Source organism: Strix aluco, chromosome 24 (assembly GCF_031877795.1).
Source record: "Strix aluco isolate bStrAlu1 chromosome 24, bStrAlu1.hap1, whole genome shotgun sequence".
NCBI lineage: Eukaryota > Metazoa > Chordata > Aves > Strigiformes > Strigidae > Strix > Strix aluco.
In genome coordinates, this window is record NC_133954.1 from 4,603,430 (window position 1) to 4,617,775 (window position 14,346).

The 14,346-nt window shown below is 49.7% G+C and overlaps 1 protein-coding gene across 2 annotated transcripts in view; it reads left to right on the plus strand.

Annotated features, from left to right (window-relative positions):
* The window catches only part of WNT3 (Wnt family member 3), a 51,980-nt gene that overhangs the window by 32,271 nt on the left and 5,363 nt on the right, over positions 1 to 14,346 (plus strand). For both annotated transcript variants that reach the window (XM_074849761.1, XM_074849762.1), the window contains exon 2: positions 5,974 to 6,215. In XM_074849761.1, coding sequence (XP_074705862.1) covers positions 5,974 to 6,215 — 242 coding nt within the window. The remainder of the gene's footprint in view (positions 1 to 5,973; positions 6,216 to 14,346) is intronic.

Consider the following 14,346-nt stretch of genomic DNA (forward strand, 5'->3'; position numbering starts at 1 on the left):
TCTGGCTCTCCTGGAGGGTTTGCATTCATCATTCGCCTCTGCTTGCAGTGATTTTGTGCAGCCCTTTACTTACCTGAAAAGCAAGTGTGCGACGATGCCTCTGCTGGGAAGGGGAAAGGGCAAAACTGGTGGGAGCTGGGAAGGGCTCATAGAGCACTAAATAAAGAGAAGGAGCCAGCATGAGAAATCCCGACTCCCAATGTGCATTTCAATGTATCACCCCTGGGCCACTCAGCACTGTAAAACAGTGGGATGCCAGCCTGTACAATTGTCCATTTTAAGCAGAACATGGCCCAGAATCGGAAAATGCCAAATATGTCTAAAAATAGAACAATAAAAAACTCTCCAGGCACAGAAACATTTTCTCCAAGACAGCGGGTGGCAAACAAGATCTGAACTGTGACCTGGTTTTCTCCTGATGATTCATAGTTTTCCCAGTGCGTTATAAGCATTGCAGGGATCGATATGGGGCATTGACAAGATGTTAGAGGGCACGAGCAGCACAGACGTTTGCCTTGTAACATTATGCTGCGGTCACCTGAGTTGCTGTGGGAGGAAATATCATGGTTTAAAAGAGCCTCATCTCTGCCAGGTCCTTGGAGCCCTCAAGGAGTGTTGCTAGCCATGGCTCTCGAGGCGTTTGGGAAGAGAAGTTACTTAAATATGCTGAGACAAAGGGAGGAGATAACGGTGTGGTGGCCCCCCAGCACTCACATGGCAGAGCCCTGAAGGGAGCTGGCTCTTTGCACAGGTCTGCTTTAGCTACAGGGCAGGAGGCAGCCAAAGGAAATCTGACTGTGTGAGCACACAGAACTTACTAACCTGCATGTCCCATCGGCACAGCGGTTGGTGTCACCTCCCTCCATCACTGGGGTCATCCCGACCAGCAGCATTCTCTGTGCAGTGCTCACAGCCACGTATTTCTGCATGGATCTCCAGGTGCGCTGGGGGCTCCAGGGATGAAAATAAAATCGCTTTCTAACCATTTTGTGAAAGGAAATGGCACAGTGGGGCACAGGATCGCTATAACATGCCTACATTTACGTGGAAGATCCCAGAGGAGAGGCAAGGAAGAGTTGCAACACAGGGAGCATCCAGCTCCATGGTACAAGACACACCCTTGGAGACATGCGGGTCTACAGCCCAGAGCTTTCCTGCCCAGCTGGCCACAGGGCTGGTGGTGTCCTCAATATAGTGGGAAAATTGCTCTTCAGATTCATCTACTTTCAGCTGCTGAGTTTAGAGCTAGAAAATCCTCCTTCAGCAGCACATCCCAGAAATTTTCTCTCTGCATTTCAAATAAAAAGCTGCAACACTGACCTCAGGCAGGCACAGCAAGCACAGATGCTGCCCCACTTTGGAGCTCTTTGGAGGTTGTAGTACACTCCTTATACAAATGTCAATATTTTCCAGGGCTGAGACAGTAAAAAAACAGGTTTCTGTACATCCAGTTGGGCTTCCAGGGCTCATTAAAGATGGCAACAGGTTTGTGTGACTGGAGAAGAAAGAGAAAGGGGTGACCACACCAGATTGTTTCCCAGGAAGCTGGTCCACTCCTGGCACTTCGCTTTCCTTTTTTTAATCATGAAACTGGAATGCGAAACACGTGTGAGCAAAGCCTTTGGGTCAGCCCTCACCTTGCCCTGCACACACAGCAGAGGATGGACAAACCTCTCTCCAAGAAACTGCTTTCTTGCCAGGCAGCAGCCAAGCAGGGCATCACCCCAGCGAAGCTTTCAGTCCCCCCACTCCACAGGAGGAGCAGCTCACCGAGGTTTGTCTCTGGCTGGTAAAACCCAGCTCAGATGGGCAGCCTGTGGTGCACAGTGCACTCCAGTCCACAGTGGTCCAAGCAGTGCAGGTTCCAGTGTCCTGCAGAGAGGAAAGAAGAAATGTCCAGCAGCTTTTGCTCTCACTGACAGGAAACCTTTCTTAGCATTCATCCTAAAAACTCCTTTTCATTTGTTTTGTCAGTTCTAATCTGGCCAAATCCCACTACTTTCAAATACTACTAGGTCTAATTTCTTGTCAATGCCATGTGTCTTTCCAACCAATGGCCCAAATAGAAGATGAGTGTGCTGGCCATCTCCGTAGGAAGGATGAAGTTGAGAGGGTGGGCACAGTATCTTCCATACTGAGGCAATGTGGAGACATGAGTCTTCAAGGATACAAGGATGCACCACTGGTATTGCAGAAAGAGGATCTGCACAAGACCATTTACTCCCAGGGCTTCATCCCAAACCAATGGGAGCCACGGAGAGTCAACTCGAGACTGCTGATCCACGGCCCTGCTATGCCTCGCACTATCAGATGGGAACAAAGGGAGTCACTGGCCTGACAGACAGTGTCGGGACTCCTGAGAGACTTAAGGGATTAAGCAGAGAAAGAGAAAAGGGATTTCCCATGCGTTTGCCATAGGCACTCATGCTCCTTGTGTCGTGCACTGCACTCACACGCACATACACAAAAGCCTACCTTTATGTGCACATCTATCCGCTCACACTTGTACACACAGCGATGAAAGGGTCTCTCCCAGCCAAGCAGAGCTGTCTGGCTTTTATGGCTCTTGCCCTTGAGCATGCAAAACGTCTGGGTTTTGAGTTGATGCCGGGAAAATGCGTCTGTCACCTTCTGTGGGTAAAACTGGGAGCAGTGGAGCAGGGGTATGAAATGGCTACTTCCCTTTGACGTGATGGGAGCTAGAGAAATGTAGCCTCGGACACCAAGGAAGGACACTAGCATTGAAAGAAAGATGGGGAAGTGTGGGGTCTGTCACTCCTGCAGTTGCCAGCCTTGGAGATGTGGTTTCTGTTTTAAAAATTGTCTGTGTTCTCCGTCTATCCCAAATTCACCTTGTGATACTTCCTCTCCTAATGTATTTGCTTCCTCCCCATGAGGTCTTGTGATTTCTGTGTTACAGCTACAGTGCCAAGATATGCCCCTGGGATCTCAGATCTGGGTTTCAAGTAGGTTTTGTTTCATCTTCACATCTCAGCCACTATATAGAGAAATTGTCAGTCCATGGGACCCAGGAGCTCAGAGCAGAGCTGCAGCACCTTAGCCACAGTGCCCTGACCCGTGTGTCTTCCCAGGACTTCTGGGGAGATGGGGCTGATGGGCCAAGAGGAATGAGATTTTTTTACATCTTTTTTACAAAAAGAATCAGCAGTGGGAAAATCACAAGTTCATTGACATGAGAACAAAAATGAAAATTAGATGATGACTGGAGGGAAGATGCTCTTAGTAATCATCAACAGCGAAAATTAAGAGCAGACACTTAGGAATGACAGAGACCTTGCAAAAGAGGAAGAAAAATAAAAGGTGGGAAAGCTTGGAACAGGTCATCAAAAGCAGATGGATTCCTGTATGTGGGTAAGCAACTTCACCAGCTAGGTGCGTGACCATGTGCAACCAGGAGCAGCCTCCACCCTCCCCAGGGGCCTCTCTCACACAACAGATCACAACTCCAACCTCAAAACAGATGGACCAAAACTGACTACACATCCCCAGTCAGGCCTTCCAGGCAGGGAAGTCTGTCACGAGACACCTCAGGAGTTTAAAGAAGGGATTTGACCAAGTCCATGGTTGAATGGGAGGATGGGCCCTCCCGGGAGTTTCCCAGAACTTGGTGAGAAGTCTCAGCTTTTACTCCCTCGATGCCACTGCTTCTTTCTGCAGGGTCTCTGAGGGATCAAACTGCTCATCCTGATCAAAAATTAAGCCAGGTTTTACATTAGTGAGCTACAGAAGAATTAACCTGCATGCATGACATGGTGTGGAGCTCACGGCCAGCACACCAGGCCAACCCTCCACCACCACTGCTGTGAGAAACTGCAGCTGCAGGCACATCCTTGCAAACTCAGACACTGAACATGAACTTCACTTCCACCACTGTGCAAACCCAGGCAGGAGAAAGCATCTCACAGTGTGCCACCCTCCCTGACACTGGCGTCTGTCTGCAAGAGTGGGTGTCTGGAGAAATGCAACGTGCTCTCCTGCCTGTTGACCCCATTACAGTTGTTCACAACTGTTGCTTGGAGCTGGCCAGTCTCCCCAGCAGTGCTGAGCTCCTGCCCATCAGATTGCACCTGGTGGGAGCTGGAAGCTCAAAGCAGCTCTGGGAAGCAGTCCTAGCGCACTGCCCATTGCGCTGTGTTGTCTCCCAACCATATCTGGTTGTCCCTCATCTGTGTGTCCCATCCCAGGGCATGGGAGATGGACTCAAAACACTGCATGCAGTGCTATGGTCCTGAGGTCTCTGGCAGCTGCCCCACTGCTCGGTGGGTGGGCAGAGAGGCACAGGAGGCTGAGAGACAGTTGAGCTGGGAGCTGTGACAGAAGACAGCACTGGGGCAGGGATTAGAGGCATGCGCTTCCCAGTCAGGGTGGGAGTCAGGTCTTCTTGTTCAGTGTCTTCAGCAGAAACATCTCTCCTGAGAAGGTACCCTGGGATTCCCTTTACATCCTAAAATCATTAGTGTGTAATTAATTCAGCCAGCTGATGTTATCTCAGCATCCAGGCTGAGACTCCAGGCTGGATGAGCAGTTCAGGACTCACAGGGCTCGTGAAGCGGAGCATCTATGTCCTTGAAGGTTTCCGAATTGTAGAAGGACAAGGCCCTGCAAAACCTAATCTAACTTGGAAACTGGCCCTGCTCTGAGCAGGAGGTTGGACTAAAGATCTCCTGAGGTCTCTTCCAACCTGAATTAACTAAGGACTACAAAATGATTGATTAGCTCACACACGATTTTTCAGATGTGGGCAGGTGGATGAGGAAAAACACAACAAAACTGGGAGAAGTGGTTGATACCCCAGAAGGTTGAGCTGCCCTTTGAAGGGACCTCTGAAGGCTGCCTACAGGTAGAGAGAGGAGATCCTTCCCTTCAATTCAGCACTGGTGAGACCTCATCTCAAGTCCTGTGTCCAACTGTGGATTCACCAGTACAAGATAAATACGGACATACTAAGTCAAAGCTCTTTAATATTTGCCTCTGCTAGTATCTGGACTGTGAGGTTTCTGCACTGGAAGCAATTGAGTTCATCACATCCACTCCATTACACAACCAGCTGCTCATCCACAGATTTGACCACATGTTCTGGAGGGACACTGCAGGATGGTCTGGATCCTAAGCAAGGCAGTAGCTGTAGGACTACCCTTGTTTGTGTGTAATAGCAGGTATGTCAGTGCTTCTTCAAGCAAATATGTGTCTTCACCCTTCACTGACAATTTCTGGCCAAATAAGCAATTTGACCTACATATTTAATGCTGGACAATTGGCAGGTCCTTGGACCAGTAGGAAAAGTTCTCAAATCTGCCCTGCAGCACCTTCACCATGTACCAGCACATCTGCCCAATCACAGCCGCAGCTAAAGCCTGATGTCCATGGTAGGTCGGTCTTGCCTGGGACCACCTGCACAGTGTGTCAAGACAGCCTGGGACAAGTGGCATTGACATGCCTGACCCCAGAGCAGCCCCTCTGCAGTAAACGGTGATCCCTCTGCTGATGAACTTGGCATTGGACCGGACACTTCCCACCTTGGCCAGATTTCAGAAGCTCTCATGTCAGTGTCTCCTGACAGCTGAGACACCCCAGGGTCCTCAGCCTCCAGGTGTTGCTCTTCTGGACGTGGGTCCTTGCAGGTCCTTTGTCAGATCCACCAGCCCCATGGGGATGTCTCAGATACTTGGGAGAACACTGAAGGGCTCCAGGTGCCTCCATGTAGAGAGCTGAGTCCCTGCCTCTGTGCCCACAAAGGACCAGAGTCTCTTCAGGTGTGAAAGCCCTTTTCACATCAGTGCTATTCAGTAGGAAGTCTCATTTTCTTAGGAAATCTCTGTTTTTCACTACTTTGTCTCCTTGTACTATTGGTTCACCGTGGTTCATCAAATTCCCCCTGGGGATGGTGGTGGGGGCAGGGCCATTAGTGCCAGCTGGTTTCCCAACCCTCACGCTGCCCTCTGTCCCTTGCAGGTCCCTTGCACTAGGTCAGCAGTACAGCTCCCTGGGGTCCCAGCCCATCCTCTGCGGCTCCATACCCGGCCTCGTCCCCAAGCAGCTCCGCTTCTGCCGCAACTACATTGAGATCATGCCCAGCGTGGCCGAGGGGGTGAAGCTGGGCATCCAGGAGTGCCAGCACCAGTTCCGGGGCCGCCGCTGGAACTGCACCACCATCGACGACAGCCTGGCCATCTTTGGGCCAGTCCTGGACAAAGGTAAACAGCGAAGCCGGGGAGTTGTGGGGGAATGGGTTTGCCAGAGTGGGTCACATCTCCACTTGGCTTTTGGACACGCCATGAATATCCTACTGGGAACACACTGGGAAAGAGTCTGATATCCTAGCTTTCAACCCTAATTTCTCCACTTCTTTTTTCCAATTTTTTTGGTGTGTTACATCAAAAGGGGTAATGAGGGAAGGGTCTGTTTCCCATCCCAGGAGCTCTCAGTAGGGCCACGTAGGATAAAGTACAGAAAGGGGAAGGTCTAGCCCCATGCATGCTCACGTGTTCTGGAATCATGGGTTCCATCCTCCCTGTCCAGGGCATGCAGTGCTTCCAAACAGGGTCCAGCAGACCCAGGGGAAAAGCCAAGGAGAGGGGTTGTGGTCAAGTTTCTGGGGGTCAAGGCAGGCCCTTTGAATCGTGCACTGTCTAGCCCAGGAGGCCAGTGGGCAGAAGGTTCCCTGCCAGCGAGAAGCCATGGTTGAAATCCATGGTCCTGAACAGGCTCAGTTGGGATTTCAACATATCTTTTCACAGATGAGCCCAAAACGGTCAGTGCTGGGAACAAAAAGAGTGAAAATAAACATAATTTCCCTCTCTTCTCTCCAAACACACGTGCTTGCTCCTCTTCATCACCTCCTCCTGAAAGGCCACCTCTCTAGACCCACTGGCATGGATCAGGCACACTGGAAGCACGTTGTTGAGGCATGATAAAGTTGGGATTCCCAGTGAGATCACAGCCTGGGCATTACACTGAGAAAAGTGAGATGTTGGACCCCCAGAGAGCTGGGCACCTGTACCAGTAGCCTACAGCCAAATATGGCCTGAAAGGAGGGTGCTGGAGGACTTTGGTGGCAGATAACCTATCCCACGTCTCAGATGTCCAGTTAGCAAACCAAGACCTTAGATTAAAAAGCATTCCCATGAAACTGAACCAAATGGTGCATAAAAAATTCCCTTTCTCTCCATCCCATCCCATGGATTTTGTTGACTCCACACACAAAGGATGTCCGCAGAGAACGTCTTGGACTCACAGCTTCATAAACGTAACCGAAACCATTTCCGAAGCTTAGCTTCACTGGTATCGACACGCACTGAGTCTCTGCAGTCCAGTGATGTCTGTTTATTAAAAGAAATTATTCTTTCCAGTGAAGCTTTGGAAATGGGAACCTTATGGTACATCCAGCCTTTAAAAAATTGGAGAAATCAGGGTTCAAAGCTATTTCCCAATAGTCTCCTGGAGTGTGCGTGTCTCCTGGTGAATCTTTCTTACAAAGCTATGATATTCTGCATATAAACAGTTCAATTTTTTTTCAAACTTCAACCTTCCAATAATAGTACAGTTTCCTGAAACATCAGTATATTTCAGTGAAAATGACTCATTTGGGTTAAAGTGCAACTCTCTGCAGAAATCAGGATTGTAAACTCATATTAGAGTGTTAATAGGGACCATGATATTCAATTCCCCCCTGTTTTGCCAGGATGTATTTTGGGGTAAATCTTGTATTTACTGTCAAATAACTTGTCATCAAGGCTTGCCACATTATAACCTGCTGCCTAATAAGAGCATGTCCTAAACTTCAGCACTTACAAGAGCAGAAAGTTTAATTTTCTTAAAAACGATCATAAAAATTTTAAACATGTTATGAAAGAACTGTTATAGCATTCAGGCACTGAAAATCTCTCACCACCATTTCTGTCAGCCTGAAAGCACTTAAAAATTGGATTTGAACCATCCTCCCCATAATGAGCAAACTGAACTTTGAATTTATGAAGAATATTTCAAGATTCTTTGGGCTGCAGGGACTAGAGCAAAACTTCATGTGTGGACATGCCTCAACATTTCCATGCACTCCAAGCTGACAAAGTAAAATATCACCCATAGCTCTGAAACTCTTCTGACAGATGGAGAAAAATTATTGAGCACATTTGTTATACAGCTTTCTCAATCAAACCGTGACGTACCAAGAGTCTCCTAGACAGTACTGCCAAGCAATTAGCTTGAAAAATGTATTTATTCTCGTGTCTCACTAACCTGTAAGTAGAACAGTTAAAAATAAACAGTATCATCTGCAAATAATGATACATCAAAGTCCAACCCATTTGATTGTGGTTATTATTTACATTTTTTAAATGTGCTAATGTCTTTTCATTGCTGTCTTGAAAATTAATGAGCAGAGACGGGATGGAGCTCATTTCAGCTACGCAGCAATGAGTGACAACACTAGAAAAGCCTCCGTGATTCCCAAAGTTTGCACCATGAGTAGCTGTAGAGAGAAACATAACCCTTCCAGTCACTGCTTGCTCAGCTGAATGAAGAGATAACGTTGGCAATAAACAGGCTTTTGTCCTGCCCTGACAGATCTCACCAGCTGTGATGAATCTGGGGACCAACACGACTTGTCACTGCTGAGGGGGCTGGGGACAGGGTCGCTGGGCACTTCCATTGCCTTCATGGTATCGCCTTCTCCCAGGCTGCTGTCCCATCTTCCTTTGATGCAGCAAAACCAGAAATCGAGAGTTTTGAGCCCATAAACTGGCACTGAGGTCTGCGATCATCACCAGCTGTGTTTTTCACATCTGGCTGAGCCCTGAGCATTTGTGGCAGCTATTGCTATGTTCCCTTCTTCTTGACTTCCAGGACACACAGAGGGCTGTAACCCCACAAACTAAGAATCATTAATTAATACCAGGACTCAAACGAAGATGACAATCACTACTGCAGTTTGCACTGTGCATTAGGCCAATACTAAGCCCAAAATAGCCAGTATTTAAGCTATGATAACTACCTGGGTGAAATCACCTCTAAGTATCAAAGAGCAATATTTAGGTTAATCTCATCTACTCCCTTAGGTAGATTGAAGCTATTTTGGAAAAAACTTCAAAGTGTAGTTCTCACTACAATAGCATGGAAAATCATTTCTAAGACAGCCTGAAAAGAAATTGAGGATAATTTCATTTTAAAGGAGCTGCAAAAATGTTAATCACAGTCACTTCCATTCAAGGAGGGCTTAGTCTGAAGAGCAATGTAGAGTGGGAAACGGCAGAGCCGTTTGCGGTGGTTTGGCTGTGCAGACCCTCTCGTGGCACAGTTGAAGCTTTTCTTGGTTGCTCCTGAGCACATCATCCAGGCTTCGAGCTCCGGTGGCAGGGTGGCAGCACAGGGCATCCCTCCCTGAAATAACCCAGGGATCTCCTGCCCCCAGGTCTTCCCACAGCCTCTCATCACATCCCCATCTCACTTCTCCTCCCAGCTTCACCACAGGACTCTAATCTCTCCTCTCGCGGTCTCTTGCATGGCTGCAAATTCACAGCAAAGCAATAAACAGCAAATACAGCACAGTGAAAGCCCCGGGGGACTGAAGCGTTCCCATTTGGGAGCTGCTGAACACCAACCCTGGCTAAGGCCCTGCCTCGACCATCCCAATTTTCTCCTGTGTCCCCTCAAAATTCAGACTCATGAGGTTTTTGCCATAAAATGTGTGGCAGCCATAGCTGGCGAGGTTTTGATTTCCTAGAGTCACTGATTATCTTCCTGCAAGTTTTCTTTTTTGCATGTCTTTTCTTCTAACCTGGGCTATGGAAAAAAAAAAAAAAAAAAAAAACCAACCCCAAAATGTGGGGTAAGATCATGTTTTTACAAGCAAATTCCCCAAGATGATTTATACTGCAGGTGTGCAGTCTGGGACAAGGAGGGAAGAAAAACCTGCTTTCCCCCCTCTCTCTTCTCCCTCCCTTTTCGTTTTAAAATAAGGTCAGTTTTTATTAAAAGACAATGTCTCTTCCAGCCAAGTCCTGCCCCAAAGCCAAGGTTGAGCCAACAGCCAGGTGACTTGCTGCTGCTCTGGGAGAGCAAGCAACTGCCATTCTCTGGGTTAGTAATAAAATCCATGATTTTAGTTAAAGCACAGCGCCCAGAAAGAGCTGATTGTGAGTACATGAGACAGGAAAGCCCCACAGGCATCTGGAGACTGACTCCTGGGATGGAGAAGAGGTCTCTGAGCCGCAGGCAGGACTGGATCTGCAGGAGTGAGTTTGGCAGGAGCCTTAGCAAGCTCATACGTTTCCCCATGTCTTGAGCGACGGTGGAACCGCTCTTCCCCTGCCTCCTCGCACCACGGCTGCCCTTTGCTCGCTCTCCTTCTCCAGCAAGATGCCACCGGTTCTCCAGAGGGGTCCTCCTCAGCGCTGGCCGGCCAGGGCAGCGTCTCGCCGTGCGTGGCTGCGAGGAGCGTGACGGCGGTGGGGCCAGGTGCAGAAAAGGCAGCTGGGCCTGGGCTGCCTTTGGGGGTCCTTGTGTGTTTGGCTAAGCCCCTGACACGAGCTGTGAAAAGGCAGACCCGCACCAAGATAACCCATGGCTTTTCTCAGCCATGACACTTGCAGTCATTTGCATCTAAACAGGGGTGTGTGGGATCAGGGGCCGTCTTGATATAAACTCAGCAGCTTAAAGGGAGGGGGAGGGAAAGGAGAGAGGGAGAGAGAAAAATAAGCTTATACCGATGAGAAAGAGCTAAGCTTCCTCCCCTACTGTGAGGCAGGGCGAGCGATACCATCCCAGCGCTGCAGTCGTTTCAAATTGCTGCAGCATTCACACGCCCTTTAGCCATTCTGATCCGGTGGCGGGGGGCTGGGGAGCGCCATCAATAGGGATTTCCCAGCCGGGCTGGCGGGATTGGAGGGTGACGGCAGGACAGGGGAACATTGCCCCGTTGCTACGAGGTGCTCCTGGGGAATGCCAGTGCTCTGTGCCGTGGGTACGCTGGCCGGCGGAAACATTCTGCATTATGCTGGTAATACAGTGTGACACCGCGGGAACAATGGCAAATTGAGTGTCCCAGCAGGTAACGGGCCTGGCTGGGAGACAGTCGCAGTGGTGCACTGTCAAGACGGCTCTAATCCTCCCTCGCCAGCCCCTCCCCTGGTTCTGGGAACGCTGCTCCCGCATTTCATCTCTGGGAAATTCTCCCGGCTCCTCGCCCAGACCCAGGGGAGAATTTCAAGGCGAGGCATTTGTGTTTGCAGCTCGCTCCCCCCCACGCCAGCATCGTGCGGAGAGCTTGCCGGGCAGACGCAAGGGCGTGGTGGGTGCTGGGGGGCAGCTGTGAGAGGGGTGCAGCCCCCCGGGGTGACTTGCATAGCACCTCTGCCCGGCGACAGCAGCACCAGCCCCGGCTCAGCTCCCATCCCGGCATCCGCACTCCGTACAGGGACTTGCAGACTTACAAAACATGCAGCGACTCTCCATCCTGTGCCCATCGCTTTTTCACCCACCCCCAGGATGGAAAGCAAAGGCACGTCAGCAAGGAGAGCGGCTCGTGTCCTCCCCCTCTGCCCCCGAGCTGTCCTGGTCTGAGGCCAGAAGGGCTCGCTAGCTCCTCTAATCTGATCTGCTTTAGATCACAGGCCACCCAAAGAGCCTTTGTCAGGCTGAAACACTCCGGTTGGAGCAATGATCTTCAACCGGTGGCCCGTAGACCCCAGTGGTCCCAGTATAAGCGGTTGGTGAAAGATATCTAAGGAAAACCTCGGTAGGTAGAGGCTGGATCTCTGCTGGCATATCAGAGGTAGGAAGGGCAAGGAGGGAAGAGTTTGAATTAAAAGAAAGTGAAAACCACAGCGCGGTCCCACCAGCAAAGACAGGATTGAGCAGCCCTGGTTTACGATCACATTTGGCATCTAGATCCGAGTTAACCACGCTGCAGCAGAGGAGAGATGAGCGTTTCCGCAGCTGGCACATACACACGAGCTGCCTCTTTCGATTGCCAGTATGGGGTGAAACTGGCTCAGTTTGAGATGCTGATTTTTGGAAGCTAGACCCCACCTCCACAGAGAAGCCTGCAGGCCAAGGAGCAAGACCTGGTGCAGCGAAGACTCCCCCAGGGCACAAGGCAAGAGCGGGTGAGGGCTGCATGGGGCAGCTGAGAAGATGGTCCATGGCTCCTGCTCTGGAAGGAGGGGATGGTCTCCAAGGTCATCGCTGGTCTGAGCCAGCAGAAAATTCTGGCTCCGTCCCACATCCACTAACTGTCCTGATCATTTGGTCAAGCTACACCCACAAGTCATCTGGAAACACCTCTGCAGTGCGCCCAGGGGCACCGTCCACCAGCAACAGTACCCCAGACACCATGGGCCCTGACCGCTGCCTTCAGCACCTCCCTGGTCTCCTGCGCTTTGGGCATCAGGTTGGGTTGACTCCAACATCTACTGTGAATTGAGAGACTTAAAGTCTCCATCTTCGTAAGATGGCACGTAGGGTTAAAGCACCCCAGTGTTATTCACCCGGGTGCTGTACTTACGCAGACTGTGGCATGCCAGAGAGGCTCTGAACCAAAAGATGACCCCAAGGAGAAAGCTGAGACAGATATTATTTTGACTGTGCTTGGGAAAGCCTGTGTTTAGTACAGCCTTACCGAGGTCAACGGTCAAACTGATTTCAAAATGAGTAGAAATACTACAACACCATCTGCTTTATAAAAAAATAATAAAAACAAAACAAAACAAAAAACAAAACACACACCCAGGGGGAAAAAAAAAAAAAAAAAAACAAAAAAAAAAAAAAAACCCAAGAAGAAAGCTTTAAAAATATCTTGAGCAGAGCTCTGTAGCTGAAGAGTCAAGTCACTACTGCAAGAACCCAGACTTCAAGTCCAAAGTTTCTGTCAGTCTGCTGAGCAGGGAAATACACGGGGGCCTTGCCAGTCTGTGTCCTAGTGCAGGAGATACCTCGGAGCTGTTCTGAGCTGTGGTAGGACTTGCTCACCTTCAGTCCCAGTCAGTCCTCAGCTGGATGGAGCATTTGTTTCTGTTCACCCTTTTGGAGAGAGGAATCAAACCCAGGAACAGATGCAGAGATGGGCAGCCAGGCTGGTGAGTGCAATGACAACATTTTATGGAACGACTTAACAAATTGGACTCTCTGAGCACAGTAAAATGGAAATTTTGCTCTCTGCAAGCACCATGAAGTAAATACAAGGGCCATTAAAAGATACTTGGAGATGAAAGCCAATGGGAACACAGGAACAAAGGATATAAATTGGCCAGGCTTTAATCTGGACTAAGAATTCAAAGTTAGCCATTGTCCTGCTTTCAGACCAGCGGCAGAGCCATCACTCAGAGCACCAGCAAAAGACCAGCTCAGTTCAGAGCACATCACAGCTTCTTCAACAGCCTCCTGAAGAGTTAACATACCAAGATATATGATGCAGGAAATACCCTTTCAATTCGACAGTGTATTATTGTCCACTTACGGACAGAGTGCAAGACACAACATTAAACTCACAGACCTCACAGTAGGCCGCACTTCAATGAGTGGGTTCAGTTTTGGGCCCCTCACCCCAAAAGGCCATTGAATGACTCGAGCGTGTCCAGAGAAGGGCAACGGAGCTGGTGCAGGGTCTGGAGCACAGGTCTGATGGGGAGCGGCTGAGGGAACTGGGGGGGTTTAGTCTGGAGAAGAGGAGGCTGAGGGGAGACCTCCTGGCCCTCTCCAACTCCCTGAAAGGAGGGTGCAGAGAGGGGGGATGAGTCTCTTGAGCCAAGGAACCAGCGCCAGGACAAGAGGGAATGGCCTCAAGTTGTGCCAGGGAAGGTTTAGACTAGATTTTAGGAAGTATTTCTTTCCAGAAGGGGTTGTTGGGCGTTGGAATGGGCTGCCCAGGGAGGTGGTGGAGTCCCCATCCCTGGAGGTGTTCAAGAGGCGGGTTGGCATAGCACTGAGGGATCTGGTGGAGTTGGGAACTGTCAGTGCTGGGTTAACGGTTGGACTGGATGATCTTCAAGGTCCTTTCCAACCGAGATGATTCTGTGATTCTGAAAATGCCACCACATTAAGTGGACAAGGTCATCTCCTTTTGCATCCTCTAAAGCTAGGTCAAGGTCTTCTAGGTTTTCTTACAGTACTGTTATTTGGTGCTTCTAATATCTCTGACGTTTCCTCTGGTAGTAGCCGGCCAAGAAAATCTGTCTTGATGGTCCACACCAGCTGCTGCTTTGGGCGTGCTGCTCAGAACAGCCGCCCATGCTGCCACACTGGGCTTTGGCCAGTTCTATCCAGAACAACACCCCCTAATAAGATGGTCTTTGTGTTTACGGCAACCACCACTGAGCAAGGAAGGGCAGAGGG